General features: G+C 38.6%; 1 protein-coding gene and 1 long non-coding RNA gene across 2 annotated transcripts; one reads left to right on the forward strand and one right to left on the reverse strand.

Annotated features, from left to right (window-relative positions):
- Positions 1-327: 327 nt before the first annotated feature.
- Positions 328-24,128, reverse strand: LOC144077962 (uncharacterized). Its single transcript, XR_013301139.1, has 5 exons — positions 24,052-24,128; positions 19,969-20,057; positions 2,448-2,489; positions 1,767-1,814; positions 328-1,669 (listed from the first exon to the last, which is right to left on the reverse strand). It is a non-coding gene; the product is annotated as an uncharacterized LOC144077962 (long non-coding RNA).
- LOC144077960 (uncharacterized) lies at positions 16,410-27,754 on the forward strand. Its single transcript, XM_077606088.1, has 4 exons — positions 16,410-16,772; positions 21,916-21,988; positions 22,692-23,018; positions 27,237-27,754. The coding sequence occupies exons 2-4, from the start codon at positions 21,928-21,930 to the stop codon at positions 27,635-27,637; spliced, it is 789 nt and encodes a 262-aa protein (XP_077462214.1). The 5' UTR covers positions 16,410-16,772; positions 21,916-21,927; the 3' UTR covers positions 27,638-27,754.

Genomic DNA, 27,754 nt, shown 5'->3' on the forward strand with positions numbered 1-27,754 from the left:
AATAAGAACAATAAAAATATTTAACACAGAATTCGCATAACCACCCTCTTCAATTGTTCCTGATACTATATATCTATAATATTATATATATATATATATATATATATATATATATATATATATATATATATATATATATATATATATCACATATTATATATATTTATTTGTATGTATGTATATATATATATCACATATTATATATATTTATTTGTATGTATGTATGTGTATATATATATATATATATATATATATATATATATATATATATATATATATATATATATATATATATATATATATATATATATTTGCCTTATCATCACAATGGTCGTGGGTGGTGCTGAAGCCTATCCCAGCTAATTGTGGGCATCAGGTGAGACACCCCTGAATTGGTTGCCAGCCAATCATATGGCACATGGAGACTTACAACCATTCACGCTCACACTCATACCGAATAAGGGGAAATTATATTGTTCAACCAGCCTACCAAGCATGGTCTGAACCTGGGCTTGAACCCACGATGTGTGAACTGTCAGGGCGACGTGCTGACCACTCACTCACCGGACAACATATACACGCATCGTTACACATCCACACTTCACAGTTTTTTAGATCAAGGGTTCAAATCCCATGGGTTAATTCTAATGTGAAATCTAATGTAACACAACATGTCTAAAACCATTGCAATAGATGGAGGTTGGTCCAGAGAACAATACTCTACTACGTGTTTATCCCATCTGCGTTATTGCTATCCCCAAGTGCCAACAGTCCTTATACCATATGATTAAACACTGGTTAAATTGCCAAATTTCTAAAGTGATCAAAGAGCAAAATGACAAATGAGAGGCAATCTTCCATAACGAAAAGAATGTTTTCAGTACCATGGAGAGCGACATTCACTATAGCAGGATACAACAGCGGCACCCAGAGGCAACTTGGCATAACAGCCATGCTTTCAGGAGTAATCATTCTTGGAAAGGTTTCATTGAATTGCAAATGTAAATAATAACACACAACAAAACAAGGCCGCACTTGTGAACAAGTGGTGGCAATGCACATATGCCAAACTGGAGGGCACCGGAATGCAAATGAAAGTGACATTCTTCTTCTTACGCATCACTTGGCCTGTGATGCGTTGACTGACAGCGAAACGCCCACACAAGCTGTCCGGATGGTGGGAAGAGTTCTGCTCCATCAGCACTAATCCACTGGGTAAACATCTGATTTTTTACACGTGTTCACTGCAGTGCTGGATGCTTGCGGCAATTTACAAACAAACATAGAATAGTGCATCTTTTATTCATTTGGATATTTCAACTGGAATGTGCAATATCTGTACATTTATAGATAGTACTTTTATGTATCTAATGTAATTTTTCTACAAGTTCCAAACTGTTTCAGAGCTAACCATAAAATAAATCATCCATCCACTCCCAATAACATTCACCACAACTCATCTGTGAACTGGTGACAATCCCATCTGATTTAAGGCAAGGAGCAGGCTACTCCCGGGATTGGTTGCTAGTCAATAACAATATAAGAAAAAAAAACAAGGTTAGACATATCTGGGGAATGACATGGGAAAGAATCAGAATGAGGTAGACAGAATCCTGGAATAGCTTGGTGCAAAGGAGGGTCAGAGTCACGCACCTGCTTCATTGCAGACCTGTTTGTGCAAAGTTGGTGTGCATTGGATTATTGCGATGGTGATTGACGGCGCAGGTCAACAGCAGAAGGACAATTTGCATTTTCATTACGCTCACCATTGACTTGCTTCTCCTGTGGTTTGAGACGCTTTCTCGCACACATGCCTGAAAATATAAATGCCCATATCGGGTTGGTGCATTTGGGGTAAGGAGCTACAAAGTTGTGTTGGGGTTATTGAAATTGCCCCAGCAAAGATAATCAAAGTGTAACATTAAGGCATTTTAATCTTGACAAAACAGATTTTCATGTTAAGGTGAAGATCTCATAAGCAATCTTTAAATATTTACACTTGTTTTGTTTACTCTTGGATAGTCAGGTATTTCTTGAGGTGGAAAATTTGTAGTTTTGCTCATACATGACCATGTTAGCAGGATAACTGCAATGAAGCCGCATTGAGAAAGAATACAGTTAAAAAAATACATTTGTTGAGCCAAATTAATAACATGAAAGGCTCCAAATTTTAGAAAGAGCTCTCACTCCGATGTAGTGTATTTGTAAACCGCTGAAAACACCACAAAAATGAACCAATTTTTAGATAAATGCTTCTGACAGTAGCAAATCAAATTGAGTATTATACGTTTGAGCAGTACAAATTTTACACACGCGTGTGATATTTTACAAGGGCAAATACATTAGGTTATCACTGACCTGCATTCTCATAAGTGAAAACACATTTCGATCAGAAGTACAGGTATATATTTTCCTGTAACAGGAGTAACATGAACATTCACACTTACCTGCAGAAACTTTTAGTCTGATTGTTGTGACAGGTTGGAGCCCTTAGAGCAAAAGCAAAAGAGAGTTTTGAAAATGCCTAGGGAGGACAACTGCATAAAAAAAAGCCCTGCGGGGAGCGTGTAGACTTTGGGAAGTGACACTGTGACTGGCAGAGCCATCGTCCCATTGTGTGACACAATTGTGGGACACATTGAGGTGACAAGCTCCCCAAAGTGTCTGCCCACAGGCAGCAAAAAGCTCATCTCCACACTGTGACTATTTCACACAATCGTTGCCAGGCCAGACAAAGGGAGACTGTGTTTTTTTTATTTTACTCTCTCTGTCATGCTCCAAAATTCAATTTAACAGAAGGAGTTTGTCCTGAAAGAATGTACAGGCCATTTTTGTGTCTAAAAAATCATAACAGCAGGTAAAGTGGCAGTTGAATTTCATAGGATTTTATCATGGAGAGAAAAAAAAAAAAACGCATGACAGTGGTAACCATTGGCATGACTCGTGTACAAAGAGGCCAAATGTTTGCCCCAAGCAATTTGAGTTGAAAAGGAATGTAAAAATGAACGAAAAAAAGAGTATGCAATGTTATGCAATCAACTAAAATGAATACTTTTCTTTTTCAAGGTTTACTGCCACAAAAACAAAATGAATTGTGAACATTGAAATGTCTTTTAAATCCATTTTCATGATTTGTCTCTACAGGAATTAAATATGATTAAAGCCAAACACTGAAAGAATGTTTTGACAGATGGAAAGAAAAAAAAATTAGAACATGGATACCCCAAATTCTTTCATTGTGCAGGTGTACTTAATCATTTGTGAGTTACTTTTTTCCTGAAACTTTCACTGTCATTGTTACGCTGAAAAAGGTTGAAATAGCACAGTTCTCTTTATAATAGCATGAAGGAAAGACTTGAAACTCCAGTTTCATCCAAGCTTCTTTGTTGCGCTCCTTGAGTATTGTTTTCAATGAGCAAATCCTCAGCTCTCTCTCACTTTGGGAGTAAAACATCCACATTCCACTACTCGAAAATCCTCTGCTGCGTGGAATGCCCTATATTTGCTGCCGCGCCAACTTCCTCTGGGGGGGAGAGCATTGGAAACATTTCACACACAGTCGGTACACCACGTCTTTTTTTTTTTGAGCAGCTGAATAGCAGGAAAGGACGTTGATGAAATGTTTGAAGACGAGGAAGTAAGAACAATTGAGGGATGACCTTAGATGAGCCTCTCATCTTAGCGCAAGTTGACTCCCACAGGACCATTACACGAGCCAACAAGCATCCATCCCCAATTTCTATGTAACTGCGTCGTCTTCTACTTGCTGAGTGAAACATTGCAGTGTACCCAGCAAAGATTTCACCAAATTGAGTTTCTCTTTTCAGCCAGAATTGTGATGAAACATTGTCATCAGCAAGTGTTGGGTGGCAAACGGCGAGGAAAAACAAGAGTGATTGATTCAATCTACTTTCTACCCAGTGTTGTAATAAAAAAGAGGAAAATCAATAACAGTTTGTAAAGATTGCAGCTTTACTGTGGATAAGTTTTCACCACTTACTCTGAAAAACAATGGGGGTTATCATCAGGGACTGAATACCAAAATGCCAACAAAGCTGCGAGGGCCTTGTGGCTCATGATCATTGTCCTAGTTTATCTCAAAGGTCTTCAATGAGGTTCATCCACACATGTCCGACACAAACAGCAAAGATTTTTTTTCGGTCTAAAATAAAGACAAAATCTACCGTGACCGGACGTTTCGTCGAAAGACGTTTGGTCCCCGGACGTTTGGTCGACCGGACGTTTGGTAGAACGGACGTTTGGTAGAACAGACGTTTGGTAGAACAGACGTTTGGTAGAACGGACGTTTGGTAGAACAGACGTTTGGTAGAACAGACGTTTGGTAGAACGGACGTTTGGTAGAACAGACGTTTGGTAGAACGGACGTTTGGTAGAACGGACGTTTGGTCGCCGGGTTCGCTCCCTGTCAAATTATGACAGAGTTTACTGTTGATCTTTTGATATTAGATATTTAGATATTAAACTCACTCTCATGATTATAATTTTGAGAGCTGGTTTCAACAGTAACAACCCGGCGACCAAACGTCCGTTCTACCAAACGTCCATTCTACCAAAAGTCAGTTCAACCAAACGTCCGGTGAGCCAAACGTCGAGTCGACCAAACGTCCGGGGACCAAACATCTTTCGACGAAATGTCTGAGTACCAAAATCTACAAAGTGAACCCACACCCTTTTAAAAAAATCCGATTTAGACAGGTATTAGAGTCACAACCCATCACGTTCAATTTTAATGATGGATTTGAGAAAAGCCTAATATTTGTATCTATATTTTACACCAGCTTTAAGTGGATGATTATAAATGTCAACAACATGGAAATAGTATATATAAAGATGACTTTGTGGGAATGCTCGCTCTGTAAATTGCAGTACACGTTGTAACAGTATGACTGACATGCAGTACGTCTAACTGGTGGTAAATTGCAGTCTGAGATGGAGAAGTGTTTTGCAGAGTGGCGATTTTGTAATGCTGCTCCGATGTCATTCGGTGAGCCATAGCTAAGGGAATGATGTGCTCAGAAAAACTGCAGTGCCTTAGCTGTCAAAAATCCTGGGGGCCTCATATCTATCCAAATGACATTGGAAATTACAAGGGAAAAGGTATAGCATGACTTTTGGGACACCATCAGGGTTTAATTTGTCCCGGATCCTCCTGGAACAGGCACTTCTTGACTTTGGTGTCACTGTGTTCCAGTTATGTTCAACAGCATTTTTTATTGGCTGTGACCATTGGGAGCTGTTCTATTATTTAGCTTTAAATACTGTCATATTTGTAAATATTCATTCATTTTTCCATAGTGCTTATCCTCACAAATTGGTCCCAGCCCCTGCAAAAGAACTGTCTTTTTTTTTTTTAAATAAACAAGAATTCCACTCTGTAATACTCATTCTACCTTATAAAAACAGTTTGTATATAATAATTTAAGGTTATAATCCCAATTCATTGTGCTACGCCTTCCATCGTGGCAGTTCTATATAACACAGACACTAAAAAAGGAAAATAGACTTTTACGACTAACATTGGTTCCTGTAATATCTGTCACTTTTCATAGAGGATGAAGACCATATAGTATCTCTTTGGTGTTGAATTATTGTACCTCATTTATCAAAGTGGAGGTCAAAGTGAGGAAATGTGTGAGTCATATGCAACTGATTATAGTCTATCAAATACATCATCACACATTACAAAGGCAGATACACTTCATAACACCTTTAACCTTCTCCCTGCGCTGACGGTTTCATCTGTATAGAAGCCTGTACATCAAGTAACCCCCTACAGTGTAGTAGTGTAGACTGTCCTAAATAGGACAAATGGGGTGAGTCCTGCAAGAAGGCATTGATGCGTCAAAGCCTGCCATGGCCACTGAGAGGCTGGAGAGCCCAAGTGATTAAAGCAATGAATCACTGGTAGCGTGGTCTCAGCTTGCCAGCATCATTGCACACGCTCAGCATAGACATGAGTTGGATTCAATAATTGTAAAGCTTGTTTTTATAAATAATATGGAGCAACAGAACAGATCTATTTGAATTCATGTCCTTTCAAGAAGTGTAGCAAATGTCAATGACAAGGATGAAGGCACTGAATGAATGGAATGTGGGGAATCAGGGGTGATATTGCAGAACTAATAAGTGAGGGAAGTGTCGCAGACCATAAACATCCCCTGCACACAATAATGCGAGGACATCATATGTCAGATTGTACTATAAACTGTATCTATGTGAGAGTAACTCAGACAGCACACTTGAAACCATCTGAAGGATTGTTTTGGTAGTTTTCCAATTGTATAATTACTCTGGTGCCTTGAGATATGAGTGACCTGATTCAAGCATTTTTTTAGATACGAGTGCTAGAGGCCGCTTGTGAATTCCTCTCACGCTTCAATAGGCACCACTTGGCAAATGAAGAAGAGTTTTTCAAAAAGAGAGTTACAAATGTTTATTTGTGATTTTATTTAGGGGTGGTTTGTTATGAGGGGGCCAAAAAACGGTTTTGAAATAGAAAAAAGGAGTAAATAATATTTTTCTGTAAAACTGTAATCATGACCAAAGCATCTCTGTATTTTATCTATCATTTATGATGTTCAAGACGTGGGTCGATGCTAATGTTGACTAGTATGAAAAGCGAGGGATGAAGACAGTCACAGTCCATCACTCCAAGTGCAGTTAGCATAGTGACAGCATAGCCTACTTAGACAAGTATGGTACCGACCTGCTGCTAGTTATTTCCTACTCGGATGCACGTGCAGTATCCGAAGACACCATTTACGTGCAAACAGATTTAGTATTGAACCATGAAAATGTCTCCATGTACACATTGTTGGCCCCAGAATAATGTAATCCTCATTTGTTCCCAACTTTGCAATGATTAGTGCCAAGACAAGGAAGTAGGGCAGGAGTGATTATAATGATAAACCCATATTGTCTGCCTTGGTATTGCCAGGAGAAATTTAAGTGGAACGGCTGCAAACTCAACTCAAATAAAAGCAGAGCAACACAACACAGTCACTTAATGAACTCCTCTACAGTCGCTATTCAGAATATTGTTCTTTCTGGTTGGGATGTGCATGCTTATTCCAAGAAGAAAACGATTCCTATTCTATTTCTACTTCCACACATAGACGATTCTTTGTCAACCAATCAATGAGCAGCAGCGAGGCTCGAAGCGGACAAAATGAACCATTCTGTCGATCAATGGTAATGTTCCACTTCATAGTTTTTCACAACAAAAGGCAAAAAGAGTATATTCATGTCTGAGGAAACCAACTCCAGGATCAGAATAATTCCACTATACGACATTATAACCATCCCAAATCTCTCCCAAGTTAAGCATCAACACAACTAGAGAGGTGCACAAATATTTTTTTTTAAATGAAAGCCACCATACAGAATAAAAGGGTCTGATTTTATCTTTATCTTCACTTGTAGTTGGCTATGGATTTTGATAAATGCCACACTAATTGCCCTGATGTATCTGCTGCACTGCAGTTACCTTTTTGTCTTAGTTTTTAATTCCCTTTGCAGTGGTAAGGAGCTCATTTTTTGTCTCTTTTGAAACCAGGGGTGGCCACACTTTCAGAAAAAGCATACAAAGGACAACTTGAAATCTTTCTATTTTCATTTGTTCACTATAGACGATGAGAATCAGGTTAAAAATAAGATCGGGTGTCTTATCCATTTTTGCTGTCAGGCCCTCAGTCAAAATTGGATTCGAAGATTATCGCTGTCAATGGCAGTGAGACATGGGGGACACAGACATCTTTCCAAGTTGACATGGATTTGATTTCGATAATTGTTGATGGAAGTGAATGGGTTAATAATACAGATGTATAAAGAGATTTTTAAAAATATACATATGCTTAAACTACTGAAACAAAGTAAATGTATTTTGCTAAAACAAAATACTTGACATCCAGTTTTCTACATTTGTTTCAACGTTTTTAGGTTTGACTCTTGAGCTAATGTGGAGGCAATGTATAAATGACTAGTGCAAAATAATGATTGAAGCTAAGCTTCTTATGTGGGCTCTTCAATTATATTTAAATTATTTGCCACGGGCCAATAAAAACTGGGCAGTGGGCCAGAGTTGGCCTCCGGGCTGTAGTTTGGACACCCCTAAACCACAAAATTGATGGGGAAAAAAGTATCAGCTAAATTGTTTACTTCCCTACATTTAAGGGCAACAAGTAATCAATTTCTCACTACCAAAAATGTCCATGTTCACAGTTGAAGAACACTATGTATTTGCTCGTGTGCAACAAGTGGAAAACAAGTACTTAAACACACTGTTTTATTGGAACGTCCCCTGTTCCCTATTGTCTCTTATTGACGATTCCGTCTTAGTGTTATTTCAAACTATTTAAGGCTGTTCTTGAGGCGAGAGGACAGTGCAGTGGAGCTTAGCAGAGTGCTAATTGAAATCAACTGGCACCAATTGCAAACTGCCACGGGGCTAACGGTTGAGGAGGTGGAACAGCTGAGGATAAACAATGCAACAATGATGACATTTATCATAACTTTGAGTACAACATTGTCACGAGTGCACATAAAGCCCATTCGCTCCAAATTATGATGCTCCCTTGCTTGGCTCACAAATTGGCATTTTCTTCTGCAAAAACGGAGACAGTAGCAAATGCACTAGTCATAAATATTACAGCACTGTGCCTGACATAAACCATTGGCTGATTGGGCAATAAATGTTCTGATTGGCTGCCGTAGTGCCTCGGATAGTAGGAACCAGGAAGGAAACGAATACCACGATAAATGACCGAGGAGTTGTCTATTTTTTCCAAGTCACTGATTTGCTCTTGTAAAAAGGTTTTCTTTCTGTGTGTTCAAGTGTCGCATACGTGCCTCTCCTAGTGTGATTTTGTACTGCATTACATTTATAGTTTTGACAGTTATTTTCCCTCACAGACACAAATTTCACGTATGAAAATGTTCTTCCCATTTCCAAATATTTCTATAAACAAATGTTTCTTTCTCTCTGTAGGTTCAGATTTCTGAAACTTCAAAATATAATGCAAATACAAATAATTTTTCCAAGCACACAAACTAACCATGCATTTGTATGTGACCTATCAAAACTTCCTGGTTTCAATGGTGTCAATGCACAAACCAGCCCTGAAATTTGGGGATGTTCAACAAAGTGTGACTAATCAGCCAAAAAATTGTGACACAATTAGTTTACTATGTGTGTTTGTCTGCCGTACGCCCTTTTCAAATTTTGTGCATGTGTAGACTTATCATGTGGTTTGTAAGTGGAAGTGGGGTAAACTGCCTCTGTGCGTTGAATACAAAAATAGTCTGCGTTCTTCTCGACTAATAATACAGTCTTTGCAAACGAGGGTCTAATTGCCCGAAATTGAGTTTTTTTTTGTTTGTTTATCAACTGTAGTAATGTGAGATAGCGTATTACTTCGTTTGTATTCATGTGAAGAGCACAGATGAGGCACAACATCAATACATGCCCTACCACAGTTTTATGTATATAGAACTCTGCATAATGATCTGGATCTAATCGTGATGAATCAGAAATTAATGGCCTAGCTTTTTTCACTTTCTGAATATCGTTTAATTAAAATTGCTTTATTTAGCATTAAAGAAAATGTTTAATTAGGCTGGATTAACTAAAATCAGATGTGCCATTGAGCAGACAAATAGATAGGACTGCATTTTGCTTGGTGGGAAGACTACACAAAAAGTACAAAGCGGTGTAATATCATATCTACCGGAAGTTACAGTGAAGCCTCGGCAAACATCTAAATAGGCAACATAAAACAGTTTAGCAAAACTTTATTACTAATTGGGTACCCAGCACCTTCAAAAGGAACAGACAATGCTTTGTCTCCGCAGGTGTGTTTTGTCCCATTAACTGTAAACAGTCCGCTTGTCAATACACTGTGTTCTATCAACTCATTCATTGCCAGTGATGATGATAGGCATCCAATCCATTTTCACTATAGATTTGGCTATCGATTCAATATTGACTTCAACGGCAGCACTTTTTTTCCAGCAGGTTGTACTAAAGAAACAGGAAAAAGACAAATATACTGCTTCCCAATGTCTGGTATAATAGAATTCTGGGTCATATTACACACACAGACACATACACAAAAATAGTAAAGTAAATCTTTGTGATGGTGACCTGTTGATTAATTGAAAGCTTTGCCTAATTTCTTCCGATGTTCAAAAATAACTCATAACCATGGGCGTATATTCTCTATCTTTCACAAAGAGCTGAAACATTTATACTGAAGAGATACCCATGTATACAGTAGTATAGGTACAGTAATACATACATCTATACCTTTCTATTTAATGATGTCTAGTTTTATAAATTGTGATATTTTATGGGTGAGTGATGTTAGTGTTACTGAGAAAAATCTCTAGTTTTAACAGAACAGATTTATGTTCATTCATTTGAATTAATAATTGGAGAAACAAGTGGTTGGGAATCAGTGTATCCACGCAATATTTTTTCTAACTTGGAAATATATCTGTTCTCATAGTGTTTATAGATATTTACTATACTTTATTGGACTTTATATGAATGCCTTTTATCATGGTGGTGGTTATTTAGGGGGATTTGGGGTTGTTATCACAGAATGAAAATATCAAATCAGGCTTAAAAAGGCCAGTATCTTTGCTTGCATCCACCTCAATGTGCTGTGGATTTGATTTAGCTGCCGCCGTCTTTATTTCCCATGGGCTTTACTCCTATCACAATGAGGCAGACGGTGGGAGGGGGGTGATGGGGTGAACCATCTTGCGGAATGGCCACGCTCCCGTGGCTGTGTACTATGTGAGCGAGCAGCCGCGGGTGGATAATAGCTATCTGATTGATTAAACAAAGAGGGGAAGGATGTGGAGATGAGGAGGCCAAGCGGGTCGCCAGCCTTTTCTGTTAGTGAGTCTCGTGTCCACTGAAGACCACTGAAGAGGCATGTTTGTGCACTCTCATCGCTCCTATCAATGTATGTGTTACATATCTGTGTGGACTGGACATACGCTCCTTCTTCCCACTCTGCCCAAGGCCCTAATGAAGGCTGCTTACACTACAACGAGAGACGTGGTCAGATAATGGAGGAGGTAATTAGGATGGTGTGCTGCAGTTGCTGGTTAAGAATTACATTATTGATCAGACAAAAGTTGCCAACACTGAGAATGATTGTGAAGAGAGAAAAATCAACTCTTTAAATAAACAGCTTGAACGCCAGGAATCGGTTTAGGTTGGTTCATGCATGCGCGCAACACAACTCTATATATATATATATATATATATATATATATATATATATATATATATATATATATATATATATATATATATATATATATATATATATATATATATATATATATATATATATATATATTAATAACCTTGGACGCCATTTAACCATGTTTGCACCACAATTTGCATTTAAGCTATTTCAGTTGGTCATTTTTGGGATCTTCTGCAAAAGTGTGAGAAGGTGATCCAATTTGAAAATTCATTTATTTATTTGTTCGCTCATTCTCTAAGCCACTTATCTTCACGGGGTTCTCGGGGGTGATAGAGCCTATTCCCTCCAACAATCGGCGTTGGCAGGGTATACGATAAGATGGACAGCCATTCACGCTCAGACTCATACCGAGGGGAAATTTGGAGTGCTCAATCAGCCTAGCATGCATTATTCCGGAATGTGGGCGGAAACTGGATTACCTGGAGAAAACCCACGCATGACAGAGCTGAACATGCAGATTCTAAACAGGAAGGTTAGAACCCACCTGGGATTGAAACTTCAATCTCAGAACTGTGAGACCGATGCGCTAACCACCTTTTTGAAACAATGTAACATAGTTTTAAATATAATGTTAGAATTCAATTTTTTTTGAAACCTTACAATGACAAAATATGAAAATGTATCTATTTGTTGAAAAGAAGTTATGTGTGAGAAGAATATCAAGGGTGTCAGACTCGGGTTGGTTCGCGGGCCGCTTTAACGTCAACTTGATTTCACGTGGGCCGGACCATTTTAGATATAATATTTAGTTGTTGTTTTTTATAAATGGATTAAAAGAACTGGATTAAAAACCCTGAATATTCAGTTTTTTATAGATCTAAAACGATGTTTATTTTAGCTTTTTTTTTTTTAAATTAAAATATATTTTTAGATTTTACAAAATGATTTTGAACTAAAAACACAGAAAAAAAAGATTAAAAAATTAAAATTATTGATTTAAAAAGAGGGAAAATCAGGAAATGTAATATACATCTATACTCTTCATTTTAATTTGACCCTAAAACAGAAAGTCGGCACTCATAATTTACTTTCCCGGGCCACACAAAATGATGCGGCGGGCCAGATTTGGCCCCCGGGCCGCCACTTTGACACGTGTATTAAACCAAAGCTGTACTCTGCAATACTGCATAAAGAAAAACACAATGATGCAGAGGAGGATTTACAGCAGCTAAAGAACAAAAGCCTCATTAATTCACAAAGTACAAGCAAACTTAAAACTAAAAAGTATGTTCTCCAGACTATTCTGGAGTTAGATCTATTCAAAATGTTAAGTATGCTGTTTGTTTAAGTAGTCCAATCTAACCAGCCTCTTCCACTATAATAAGATGTAGCTCATATTTGCTTCTAATGAATTAAGTGCTCAGTACTAATGGCTGCTTGGATGGATTATTACTTGCTGGTTTGGCCTGTTTTCTTACACCTTTGTCCTTAGTAGTCATTCACACAGGGCACATGCTGTTTAATTGCTAGCTTAAAACTGCTGTAATTGCTTGTTTCAGGTTAAAATATAGAAGCAAGGGGATAATATATAATATATAAATACTTATGATTACTCAAAAGTGGCTTTGATTTGCAGTCTGTTATTTTTGCTTCTTTTATTGTGGCCATAGTGTGCCTCTGATTAAACATCAACAATAGAACAAACGCATGTAAAAACATCGTGTAGTAAACACAGCATACATCATCTTCACTCCTATCCTCCTGGCTGAGCACTAATCAATACCTTATATAGATATCGCTTGAAAACACGAGGATCAGCTTTCTCTTGCTTAAAACACAAAAGCTCGCAGATGACTTCATTTTCACCAGAAACACGCCGTTGCTACACGATGAAGGAATCTTCCATGCAGAGGTTGTTAGCCAACAGCGTGACTTGCTTCAATAACTGTATCGTGCTAACTATGTGCGTCTTGTCAGCTCAAATATATTTGCATGTACGTACGTGCATGAAGCTGCGGTGTTCGAGCATCTCATTAAAAGCAGAAAGCATGCACTCCAGTTTTACTGTGTTGATCTCCAAAGGACGTCCCCCCTCCCCCTCTACAAACACTACACGATCAATCCAACTGGGCAATGTTAAGAGAAAAAACGATGGATGGATGTAAGAGGGGAGACTGAAGGATGAATGGCATAGAGATGGAAGGGGGGGGGGGGGGGGGGCAACTGGGGAGTGAAGCATGGCAAACAGGATTGATGACAGAGTACTGCGCAAGCATAGAAATCCCAGCATTTGGCCAGCAAGCAGGCCTCCAGTGGGCTGCTGGGAGAAAAGAGCGCAGTCAGAAGAGGCGAAACCATGTATGGTGCTGAGGCAGCCATATTGTGAGAATGACTGGAGTCACTCACATTCAACCGTAACAAGCCTTAACTCTAAATGAACCCCAATAAGCCCATTTCTATGCTAATAGTTTATGCGCACCACTGCAAAAATCAAGCAAGTTTTGTCTGATCTCTAAATGTTTGTTTTGAAGACAAAAGAAACACAAATGTTTTCTTCATTATCATTTTACTGCAGAATAGCATTATTCGGTGTTTTAAAATAGCCAGTTAAATTTGTTCCGTCACTACACTTGTAACCCAATTAGAAAAGAAAGCAGGATTATGATGAGTGTAGCTGTAGCTATAATGACCCTCAATTGGATGAGGGGTTGAGTATCCATTATCTGTTATTGCTCCTGGCTTCAAACGACAATTGTCTGATGGTGACTGTGAGAAAACAAATGTTTGGTATTAAGATAATTACAAAAAACATAGAATATTGTATTGCGATTAGTGATGCCCTGATCCGATACTCAGTATTGGTATCGACGCCCAATACAACTGTTTTTGGAGTATCGGACTTGCTCACACGATCGGATTCAATCCAGTAGTTGTGTGTTTTAGTACCCTCAGGTTTTTTGGCTGCAATAAATGTAACCAATAGGCAAAAACATCTGTCTTCTTCTCCTTAGAAACTAACAATTATAACTGAACACCGTGTAATATTTGTAAACTGAGAATTTCTTGACTTCAATACAAACAAGTGGTGAATTATTTATTGGTTTACATTATATTTAGCATTTTATTTACTGGTCTAAAAATATTGGTATCATTTCAGCACCAGATTGGTATTGGCAAAACATCTTGAGAACAATCAGTTGGAATCGGAAGTCAAAAAGTTACTACGTATTGGGACGTCTCTAATTGTGTAGCTCTGTGTATTGTGCAGCTTTAATTGCTATGGAAATGTTCGCCAAGTGAAAAGAAATATAACAGTTACCAAAGACTCGAGCATGCAAACTGGTGGCCAGAACACCATTCTATTGTGCTGTGACTATTAGCAGAAATGTATTGACCCAATGCAAGTCACACACTGTTTTTGTAATTTATTTTTTTACTGGAAATAGTCTATAATCACAGCAGTATTTTAAAGGGCTTCAAAGACGTGACATTCTGGGGTCCAAGGCAGGGAAAAAAAACATGCATAGACTCATTCTCTCTCCCTCCCTATTGTGGTAATTTTTTTTCCTCAAGTGGGACACATCATTCCTGATCTAACGGATTAAAAGCAGGTGAAATACTCCAAGTTTTGTGCGGTGTAGCTCTTGTGGCACATTAGCGTACCTCACCTCATAAACACACTGACACCATGTAACCGACAGAGGCCCATTAAGAGCTCATTATATGGCCACTCATACAGCAACGGCTACACAATGTACCGCAATAAATTGGGCCCAAGCCTGCTGGAGTGCTTGGTCGCCCTAATGGAAACATGCAGAGATGAAATGAACATTTTAATGCAGATGGCTCAACGCATATGGTAAAGCTCACTAATGGGAAAGTCTGGCCTCCCAAAGATTATAGGGAACAAAGCAAAGACAGGTGCATGCATATATACTATGTATGCATAGCAGATTGGAGACCATAGCACCGGTACAAAAAAAATAAGGCATCTTTTCATTTTAGTGTGCCTTCTGACCGAGTAATTCTGCATGTCAAAACTGCAATTTGCAACTACATATGGATATCAGCATGGAACATAGCAATTGAACATTAATGCAGATGGAAGTTTATCGGTGGAATATTTTATGAAGATCATAATAATAATATTAATACTACAGTGATGCACAGTTGAAAATAATTATTGGAATGTATGGTAAAATACTGGCAGCTGCGAATAAATAAATAAAGGCAAGCATAAAAAAATACATGACATGTGCTTGAGTAACCAGCAATTTTATATACATTATATTTTTGAAGGGGTTTTCTTTTTTAATGAAAATCGTAGCAGTAAAGTTGAATATGTTTACATTTTTATACTGTAATTTAGTATACATTTTCATGGTGCTTACATTATGTTGCACCCTTACTCTTTAAATATGCAGCTAGGTTAGAGGGCAGTCAGCCCGTCCAGTTCAAACAGATTGGATGTCAATCGCTATCAATGGAAGCCAATGAGTAAAATATTTAAATGTCTGAAAAGGATGAGAAGTTTTACTATTAGAATTTAAGCTCTAATCAAATAATATATAATAATAATAATAATCGGGGACCCATACCACCCTGGTCACAATCTGTTCCAGCTGCTGCCCTCTGGCAGACGCTATAGATCTCACAAAGTACGGACAAATAGGCTTAAGACAGTTTTTTTCCCACATCCATCAGGACTCTAAACTTGCGGTAACACGACACACAATCCCTTCTGTGTAATAACTTCGGGGTGAGGTAACATGAAAAGACGTTGGGCGGTGATCTGCCTCCTACTGGCTGACTGAAGGTAAGTGAAAGACAGTGAGAGGTAAGTGATCCGCTCGGGGGTGATGCGATGTATCCATCACAGCAGAATGCCAAATTACGAGTCTGAAATTATTTTCACTTATTTGGGTCTTTTACCGGGAGAACGCACCTTATGGAGAAGCACCACCAATTTCGTCATACGCAGTTTCTGGGTATGATGACAATTAGGCTTTTGTCGAGTCAATGATGATGACAGAGCCTATGTCCGATTATTATTATTAAAACTACTTACCACCTTCTCCCTAACTTGTGGTAAATCTCTGCATAAAAGAGTGACAAATGGAATAACTATGTTCTCCAATTATTTTCCCCTCTTTACTGTCAGGAAATTTAGGTCGTATTCCTGAAAGGCACCATTTTGAAGACCTTTGAAAAAACATTTTGCTCTACGGGAATGATCGCCATTTCCTGGACATGGTGTTCAGGGTGTGTGAACATAGAAAGTAATAACAAACACGCCGTTGCATTTGAAGGCAGGAAGGAAGGTAGGAAGACGGAAGGGAGACTACCCTCCAAGTTGGCCGCATATTAAGTGCCTCTGTCAGGAAGCTAAGGTTCAATGATGGACAATAGAGTTCTTTCAAGGAAGTGACTCAGCACCGATGCCACGCTAAAGAAGAAAGTTGTGCAGATATGCATGCTACCACTCAGACAGATCAGACATCCACAGCCATCAGATAGACAAGGACACAGGTAAGTGTCATTGCCCCCCCTCCCCTCCATTTTTTTATTTTACTTTAAAAGCAGCTTTGAGCTGTTCAAGTGTTTTCCATGCCTGATGATAAAAGGCAGACTTTACCAGCCTTGATTAATTATTTAATTGTCATCTTTATAGTGCAAAGTGAGAATTTAAGGATGTAAATAAACTTTTACTTTGTTTACAAGTATTTTAAAAAACAGAGAAAACAGAAATTATCATTAGTGTTGCATTGAGGCAAGGTTAATTTGTTCTCTGGCTATGCTTTTGAAGTAAAAAAAAATCATGTGGGTTTTCCTGTATTTTCTATTACTTAAATGAATGAATGAGGTCACAGATATGGATGTACAATACTATTGCAAACTAGGATTTCAAATATAGGGGTACCAGCTAACCCTACTATACACTAAATAATATACTGTTTTTTAATGGTTTGTAATGAGTGTTGATTTTATAAAAATGCACAAATTGAATGTGTGGGAAGTTTTCATCTTCTTAGGAGATTTAAACTATAGAATGGAGAAATCCCCCCCAAAAAAGGCAGCGCATGCTTGCTTCCCCAATTCATCTCGGGAACAATCGCTGAAATCGTTGAAACATTGCCTGCATTGATGTGGGCATACCGTTGTTTACCATTCAGCCTGTCTAACACATAATGCTGCCACTAGCCTTGTCCCAGTTGGAAAATCCTGCCTTCCCCCATCAAAGTGCTTAAATCTGCTGATTTTAGTTTTCCAGACAAATACATTGCATTCTCGGTTGTTGGCCACAGAGGACTAAAGGAAAAATATTAGATTTTTAGACAAATAAACAGTTTTTTCACGCAATTTCGTTGGGTAAAAAAAGGTAGAAAACATACAGAGTAAACAGCAATGCCATAAGTTTTATAGTATGTTGAAATATATAGGGTATGAAAAATGTTGTTTTGGTTTAAAAAATGTGCTGCTGTTAAGAATGTTTGCAAACATTGTACCCCTTCAGTAGAGTACAAAAAGACACTTACAATAAGTAGCATTATATTCAACCAGATACGACAGCATAAACTCACACTCAGTAGTTTTGAGACTTTATATCATTCATTTGAATGAAAAAGAGTCGAAAAATTTGAACAAGGGTGCAGAACATGAGAATGGTAACTTAAGTGTGTTAACAATTCTTGTTATCATCTCAGTATGGAGTCAAATTGTGAGATTATACAATAGATTTCATTGTTAAAATATCAGAAATTAGATCATGTATATTTTCCACTAGTTCAAGTACAAATCAACTTTATTTGGGGGGCAGTATTTTGTTGAGAACACTAACACCTTAATATTGGGAACAGGAAATGTGCTTCCTTCCCATTGTATTGACGGTTTATTGCTCTCACTCAGCCAAACAAAATAACCTTGTCAAATTACCGGAATACGCATGTCAAAACTATCAACTTATTTCCCTATCAACAAACCTGAATTATGTTGGCCAGCGCCTGGATGCTATATTATAGCATCATTATCAAACCTGTTTATGATAAGAAAGAGCAAATACCTTATTCACTACGAGCATCTGCTGATGATGCAAATAAAGTATTTGTAAAAGACTTAATAAATACAACATAAATCAAACATGCAGCTCAGAAGGCAGCTGCCCTCTAACTGTTATGACGATCAATTCTTTTTCTAATCAAACAAATGTCAATGTTATGGGTCTGGCAGTGAAAATATATGATCACTTGTTTGAAGTACATGTCTGGATGGAGGCAGTTTCAAGCACTTTTAATCATCCTATCAGAAAGCAGCTTTTAGAACCTAAAATCTCCTCTGGGACCCTGACCAAAAATCGAGGTTTGGGCAGAGCATGGCAGCACTCAGAGAAATGGAAAAGCACTGCATGAGAAAACACATCATGTTGTACACTAAAAAAAGGGAGGGATAGACATAAGGCACTAGGAAGAAATAAAATTGCAGTTTTTAAAGAAATATTGAACCTCCAACATTATATATATACATATACAAATATATATATATATATATATATATATATATATATATATATATATATATATATATATATATGTATATATATATATATATATGTGTGTATATGTATTTATATATAAATTTGAGATACATACGAGTACAAATAGTTGCCTTGAGATACAAGAGAATTTTTGAGATACGAGCATACGAGACAGCCAGGTGGCCAAGATGCGAGAAGCTGCTTATGATGACAGTACACTGTCTTTCTTGCCGCATCTCCCTCATGTAAAGATATCTATCAGCACTGGGCAGAGCATTGCTTTTTTACGTGTTTTTTTTGCGTTAGTGAGTGCAGAATTAAGAGGAAAAACAATGGGTCCAAAGCAAGCAGGTGCAATGAAGGGTAGTGCGAAGATAAGGCGTTATTTTGACAATCAAACTCCCATTGCCACCCTTATTCATAGAGGAAGGCTATCATTTCCACTTTCCACTTTCCTTTAGGTTTAGAATGTGTTCAGTTGTATCCATTTTGCTTTCCGTTTGACATGAACTCTCACCATAATTATCCTGATCTCTCGGTGACAACGACTTCCTCTATGGGGCCATCGTGGTAAATATCAAGCGCGATCTCATTCTGCTTTCTTCCCTTCAAAGTTGTTGCCAGCTGTGCCCCGCAGCTGCTCTCTGATCACAATTACGTTGTTACATTCTACTAAAAGCCCAGTCGCACGCTGCGGCTAAATGACGCGATTGATGTGTGACAAAACTGCAGATGGTGAAGCACAATGCCCTCAAAGTTAACATGGAAGCGGCAGTGGGGATCATTTTGGCTTCAGAGGAGCTTTGTTACCACCATTGCTTTAGACTGCGGAAAACATTCCTTTGAAGTGTCTTGTTTTCGATGAATTTTTAATTCAGGCTGTCTGTGGGAATTGTGTAAGAATTGTTTTGTCCTCTTTTGAAGGCAAATTTCATTACTGGGAAAGAGCTTTACTAATAGATAGCTAAGGTTCGCTTTCCTACATGTGATTACAAAAACACAGTTCCCTGAGAGATCATTAGCTGTGAAGGTTGGAAATTGTATGCACTTTAGCTTCATGGGTTGGGATCTTTTATTTACTTCTAACTTGTCTTTGTTTACTGTCTATGCAAATATGATTTAATCACAGGCAGAAGTTTCAGAACAGTCGATGTGCTTCCATTACATGGCAGAAGGTATAATAAAAGTATTTACCCATCTGTTCCCAATTGTTTCGGCCTGGCAGATAAGTGGTTAGCGCGTAGGCCTCACACTTCTGGAGCGCTGGCTTCAAATTCACGACCCTTGTGAGGATAAAGTGGTTCAGAAAATGAAGGAAAAAAATGAATGAATGTTTTCTTTCATACATGATCAGATTGTACATTAATTGGCAAAAAGTGTAACTCACAAGTATAAGTGGAAAACATCAGATAATAGTTGTTTTGTTTTTTACACCCACCACTGCTTCTCTGAGCGTGTAATCAAAAAGTCTCCACAGATTTCGCACTGAACGCATCACTGATCAGAGAGTTTGTTAGAAAATCAATAAACTCCAACTGAAATGCAGTCTCATAAAACGAGGTGGTTATTTTAGCCTATCAGTGGAAAAGGGATGATGTCCCACCAGAATGGAGTATTCATTCCACTTTAATTTCAAATTGTCACCTCATTATGTCAGGTTTCAGTATCAAAGTAATAAAGCCTCAGGCAAAAGCATTTTTTTCTAAAACTAATCATTTCAATAAATTGTGTTTTTGTACAACATATAGCATGGAAAATATTTTTTAGAGGTAGGAAAAGCAGGGTTGGTCAGGTGAAAAATGTCATTTCCAAAATTGTGTTGCCTTCTTCTGGTTTAGCCCAGAAGAAAAGACTTCGCTAGCCCCGATGTTTTTCAATTGGGTTCAAACATCTCGAAAGGCTGGTGAGTCACAGCTCCTTTCTTTGAATAAAAAGGGAAAATGTTCAGAGGACATCCCGCCAGCATAATTGATGATTGAATAGTCGCAACAAAGATATTTTGTCGAAAGAGTCTTTGCAGGGTTTTATGGCTAGATTAATACAAAGATGGGACATTTTGGGGGTTCTGGAGAATGAACAACAAAGCTACAGTGAGAAATGTCCAGAACTCAGTAGAACTGAGATGCCAATGCCATATTTTGGACATTCATTGCATGTTTAAATAATTTAGACATCCATCGCCATCAGTGGAATCAAAGGAGTTATGAGCTTCAACTGAGATTGTGGGATTAGTGTCAACATTTATTTTACCAGTTTCAGACAACTTCAGAAGCAAACCTGCAATAAATCCCAACTAAAGCTACAGCAAATACTCAGCATCATGGGTAATCTGCTCCACAGAGTACTTAAAGTCGAGGATAAAAATTGACATGCCCTGTTAACTAAACTTCAACACTGAAAGTCAAGTAACTGTGATGTACTTCTATACTATTGTGGTTCTTCTTATACATTCTTAAGCATAAAAAAGGAGTTTGGGTGGAACCTCAATGAGGATTTTTTTCCCCACAGGAAATAAAGAAAAACAGGTCATACTGTCACTGTCATAAACCCTTTATTAAAGTGTGCAAGCTATTTTGAACATTCATAAATGTCAAGCAAGTGCAATAATATAAAATCATATACTAAGTAAATTTCTGAACACTTTTGACGAGATAAAAAGTTTCAGTCTAATAGTTAGGTCCGTGAGTGTTTTCCTTACACAGAGACACCTGAATTAGGATGCTTGTACAATACAATTATCGACTAGTCTGCTATATTCCTGTTAGTGAATGAAAAGGCAACTACCATTCTTCATCCTGCAGATGGAGACCTTGACTGTCGTCGCTGAGTATTTAACAATCAGCCTTTAGTCAACCCTTAGTTGACAGCCATTGATTCAAAGCACCAGCAGGCCATGAGTAGAAAAAAATGTATTCATACAAAGTGCCTTTTCTTTGCCACTTTTGCTGCCCCATCTAAAGGATTTTACAATGCTCCTTTCTAACACACATTCGACAATTTAGCCACCATTCTTGGCACTTTTTTTCCAGGACAGACCTCAGAAGTTAATCATTACATTGATTTACAAAGGAAGCGATGACAAAAGCCTCAGCGTAAGATAGATCTTTTCTACTCTCAACCAATTTTATTCCATTTTTACAGTAAGGAACAAGGATGATTTTCATCAGACTTCTTTATGCCTGCATCCTGACTGAATTGAGTATTTCAACAAAAGGTATGCATCTATCTTTGTATAATTTATCTCAGTAGTTTCTCCCGCTATCTCACTTAACAACTATGTGACTAAGAATGAAACTGATAGCTATTTCGTACTTTAAGATGTTCAATTTCACATTTTAATGGGACACATGACATGAAAGCATGAAACTGACAACCCTAAAATGTAAAACATAACATTTTAGCTATTTATGAGTCAACGCCTTCCAAATTTTAATTGAAAGATTTCACGTGTTAACATAAGTTCTTTTTTTCACTTTCACATTTTACTACAGAGTTCGTTTAAAGTAATGAATTTGACGTCTGGTTCTGGTGAATGGCGAAGTTCTTTTAGTGTCTTATAAATCAAAGTTATGTAACTGCGCTGCTCTTGGATACTGTATAAAAATAATAATAATGAGTATGTATACAAAGATTAAACATTTAAAAAGACAAACTGAGGTTCTGTCAGTAATCTCAACCAAAAAAAAATAGAAAGTATTGTTAAATTCAGGAGTTAAACTGGCAAGTTTCTTTTTTTTTAGTTGCTCAAATGACAGGAGTGTTGCTAAATATTCTGCACCACAAAAAAACACAATGCCTACCAATCTGACACTATATTAACCTTTTTTTTTCCAGCAGTGATAATGATGTTATGATATCAGGAAGTGTGACAATCAAGTAATGCATTCTCTCTTTGTTGTCTGTGAATTTGTTTCCAGTATTAATGAGCGTCAGCAACGTTACAGCCGAGTGCGGCAAGCAAGTGGCAATACAATGTAATGTGTTGCCAGGGGCTATGGAAGGCCTATCTGTCAAACGCATAGGTTGGTCCCGAAACCACAAGCTCTTATGTCAAGTGGACGAGGGAAAATTGTACCAGAGCAATAACTCAAAAAGTGACTTCCACTGTGAGTTTAAAGAGGGCCAGCTGTCACTCATATTTGAGAAAGTGCAGCCAGTAGACAGCGGCGCCTCCAACCGTTACATGTGCAAACTGCACTCCAACCAGGGAATTTCACATGGATACAGCTGGATTGAGCTACAAGGTCAGTCCTTATCTAGAGTATCAACATATTCCATACGGCATGTTTGTGTGAAATCCTAAGAAAGTCATATTTTGTTGGGGTTGGTGGATGCGTGTGTCCTGTCCATGTGATTGTATGTGTTTCACCTGATGCATACCTGTCAACCTCTGCCGATAACTGCCGTTATAAATGATTATGATTCCCCTTACAAAAACCGTACGACTCGTACGGTGTTTGTAAGGTTTTTTTGGGGTTTGTAAGGGGAATCATAATCATTTATAAGGGCAGTTATCGGTAGAGGTTGACAGGTATGCTGATGTGTCCCTTTTGGCTCTCCTTCCCTTGTAAGACCCAGGTGTTTGTGATTTTCATCAAACCCTGTCTGTGTATTTAAACCCCATGTTTTTGTACGTCTTTGTGGGAGTATTGTTTCCTGATTAGCGAGGTTTGCCTATTTGGTGTGCGTCTCCCCTTGTTAATATGTTTTTTTGTTAATTTTATCCCAGTTTTTACTAGTTGTTGGGTTGTTTTTCATTAAAATCCTGAATTGTGCACCAGCACTTTCCTCGTGTTTGCCTGCTTCCTGCTCCTGGGTTCCACTTCGCTCCGTAGCTGTGCCAAAATCATGTCACAAACGCTATTAATTGGCTCAGATATCCACACGAACCTCTATTCACAAAACTATACTTGAGTTATACTTAAGTCACATGTTGGCTCCTGCTTTGCTAAAGCTTATGATGTAAAAGCATACCTGTCAACCTCTGCCGATAACTGCCCTTATAAATGATTATGATTCCCCTTACAAACCCCCAAAAAACCTTACAAACACCGTACGACTTGTACGGTGTTTGTAAGGTTTTTTGGGGGGTTTGTAAGGGGAATCATAATCATTTATAAGGGCAGTTATCGGCAGAGGTTGACAGGTATGTAAAAGGCTGAACTAGACTTCAACCACATGACTCACTATCCCTCAGCATAAATCATTTACTTCACGGTAAAGCTGGTCAAACAAATGTTTTAGACAAAGTAGTAAAGAGACTAGTTTTAGATATACCTTACTGCAAGGGTGGCCAAGTCCAGTCTTCAAGAGCCCCTATCCAGTCTGTTTTCCATATCTCCCTACTCTACCGCACCTGAATCAAATGATCAACTCGTCAGCAAGCTGTCCAGAAGCTTCATACCAATCCTGATTATTTGAATCAGGTGTATTGGTGGAGAGAGACATGGAAAACAGACTGCATAGGGGCTCTTGAGGACCGGACTTGGCCACCCCTGCCTTACTGGAATGTGACTTTTGAATGAAACTGTGCCATTCAGATGGGAATCATCATTTGCGCAATGCTGCTGAACCTGTATTGATTTTTCTTCAATGTTAAGTGCCCGTGTGGGCAGTTACAGGTTGTTGCTTTTTCTCATGTATGAAATGGCAACCTATAAATGCAAGTTGAACCTTTTAACTGGTAAATCAATCATAACTGTAAAACACATTGAAATGTAATCAAGCCAAAATCACTTTAAAGACAATGGAGTGAAACGATAAAGACACGTAAATAAAGGAAACAATTTAAGAGACTTTCCTCATGTGAGCATAGTTTTGGCAACCTCTAAAAACATTTTAGAGTTTCATTGTTTTGCTATTTAGGACATCAGTGCCTCTTCAGCATGATATTTAAATATTCTTTTATGGTCCTTCTTCTGCTTCAACAAAGGTTTCAAACTTTCATTTATGCAGCTTAATGATTTTAACGTTCACACCATCTGAGAAAAAAATTAGTCTGAGACAGGATAATTAAAGATTCTAAATAATCTTAGACTAAATTATGATTCTAGGAAGAGTCCAATGTTGGTTTTACTGGGTCTTAGTGCTGCCTTTGATACTTCAGACCACACTATTCTTTTAAACACTCCCTGGTGCTGTTCAAATATGGTCAACTTCTTATCGCACATTCCTCTAGGGCAGGGGTCTCAAACATGCGGCCCGCGGGCCAACTGCGGCCCGCGGGACGATAATTTGCGGCCCCCGTCTTAATATGAAAGATCAAATTTTTTTTTTTTAAATTTTTTTATTTTTTTTTTTTTTTAATTTTTTTTTTTTTTTTTTTTTTGGTGGGCGGGACATCGGCCGGGCTGTCCAGTGCCTCGCTCACTCACTCATTCATTCCTCCAATCAGCTGGGCGGAGGAGAAGCCGTGAGGCCGATCACTCCGCTCGGCGCGCACACTCCTCCGCTGCTCTCAGCATAGAACTGAATGAGGCGCTATGATCCGTGATCCAGCCTGTGTCAGTGTCTGTAGCCATCTCCGCGATTGAAACGGAGAGCGAAAGTGCACATGCGCCACAAACCCGCGAGACTGAATGTGAAAGATCAACCCGAGACTCATTCCAAGTGGAAAAACATATTACAGAGCCCCAGAGATGTCTCTTTCAAAGCCTGCGGTGAAGAGAAAGGTCGGTGATGAGCACAGACAGTTTCAAGAAAAGTGGGGAGTGCAATATTTCTTTGTTGAACACAGGGGCACCCCGACGTGTCTCATTTACACTGAAAAAGTTGCGGTGCACAAGGAATACAATTTGAAACGTAATTGTACTACGAGACATGCTGTGGAGTACGAAAAATACCAGGGAGATGAGAGAGCCAACCAGGTTGCCAGTCTTAAAACACGTCTTCTGAGGCAACAGGATCTCTTCAAGAAGGCTACCAAAGACAGTAATGCAGCAGTCAAAGCTAGCTACGCCGTTTGTGAGTTGATTGATCCTGTGCTAAGTGATCCCAAATGGCTCATGGACTTGGCTTTTCTTGTTGATATCACACATGAGCTTAATGTACTGAACAAGAAGCTACAGGGGCAACTTGTCAGTGCTGCCTATGACAACGTGAGAGCATTCTGCACTAAACTTGTGTTATGGAAAGCCCAGCTCTCTCAGACAAACCTTTGCCATTTCCCAGCATGCAAGGCTCTTGTGGATGCAGGCACACCATTCAGTGGTGAGATGTATGTTGAGGCCATTTCGAAGCTACAGGAGGAATTTGATCACAGATTTGCAGACTTCAAGACACACAAAGCCACATTTCAAATTTTTGCGGACCCCTTCTCCTTTGATGTGCAAGATGCCCCTCCTGAACTTCAAATGGAGCTCATTGACCTGCAGTGCAACTCTGCACTCAAAGCCAAGTTCAGGGAGGTGAGTGGAGAAGCAGACAAGCTTGGGCAATTTTTGAGAGAGTTGACCCCCAGCTTCCCTGAACTTTCCCGAAGGTTCAAGCGGACCATGTGCCTTTTTGGGAGCACATACTTGTGTGAGAAGCTCTTCTCCACCTTGAACTTCAATAAGTCCAAGTACAGGTCCAGACTTACTGATGAACATCTTCAAGCTCTACTGAGGGTCTCCACTGCTTCCTCCCTCAAGCCAAATGTGACTATGTGAGAAGAAGCGCTGCCAGGTCTCTAGCAGCAAGGAGTAGGCAAAAGAAGCCGTGTTCAGAATATTTCATGTTCAATGTTCCATTCAAGTTCAGAAAGTTAAAGGTTAAAGAGCTGTTAATACAGACATTTGAAACGGAATAAAAATAATTCATTTTCTCTACTTAGCCAGCCAGTGTATATCTACTGTATGCTCATTAGTATTATTTGGTTTTATATTACTGATTGATTTATTTTTTATTCATCTTTAAGTTAATTTATTTAATTCATTATTTTTTGTTAAAAAATAAAGGTATTTGATAACGTTGGAATGTTTTATCAGTGCTTTTCTTGTGGAAATCCTGATGCGGCCCAGTCTCACCCAGACTCGGCCTCTAGCGGCCCCCAGGTAAATTGAGTTCGAGACCCCTGCTCTAGGGTCCATAAAGACATATTTCCCTTAAGAACCCTTGTGTCCCTGCACTCCTCTGGCAGAGGACTCATTGCTCCAAGAGTCAGGACAAACAGATGGTGAGGCGTCTTTTCAGCCTCCCCTCTGGAACACTCTGCCAGAGGACATCAAGGTTGCTGGGAGTGCCCACATGTTCACAAACAGGCATAAGAACAAGTACTTTTCTTAGCTTAGCTTTGATGTAGAATTGAATGAGTGACTGACAAGGTTTGAGGGCAAGGACTGAGTTTGAATGGAAAGATTTTAACCCATGAAGTATTTTGTGCAACAAAAGCGTTTTATGAATAAAGACCGACTGACGCTGATTAACAAATCCATGCATTTTTGCACAAATGAATGATTCCATTCTGTTGTTGTGTTCTTCAGAGTGCTGTGGGGTGGTCAAAAGCATGATGTCCAAAGGCAGCCCCATGTGCATGTTCAGCTATGTCTACGCCAATGCAGATGTCTTTTGGTCTCATGATTCTCAAAACCAGTCAGATGGACTTGTAAGACACAAGGTTTATAAGAGTGTGGAAGAAGACGGTTGGCTACGCATTACAAGCCAGCTGGAATCGAATTCCAATGGGCCCTTTAACTGTTCTCTGAGGAGCAACGCCTCGGGAAGAGAGATTGAATGCAACACAACTGAAGAGGCCGAATTCCAAGACTGGAATGGACTGGAAAGTCTGGGGGTCACACAAATGGTCAGGGCCGGAGGTGAATCACTTGAACGTTCACGGACAATTTTGTTGATGTCAATCATTGTGTTTTTCATGAGAAAATGAAGTTTTCACAAATGTAATTCCATAACATTGATTGCACGTGTTATGGGTTTTGTAAAAATGAGGTACGACTTTCCTTTTTTCTTTGCTGATAAAAATCAAAGGATTTCCGCTTGAGCA

The sequence above is a fragment of the Stigmatopora argus genome, chromosome 7, assembly GCF_051989625.1.
Source record: "Stigmatopora argus isolate UIUO_Sarg chromosome 7, RoL_Sarg_1.0, whole genome shotgun sequence".
Classification (NCBI taxonomy): Eukaryota; Metazoa; Chordata; class Actinopteri; order Syngnathiformes; family Syngnathidae; genus Stigmatopora; species Stigmatopora argus.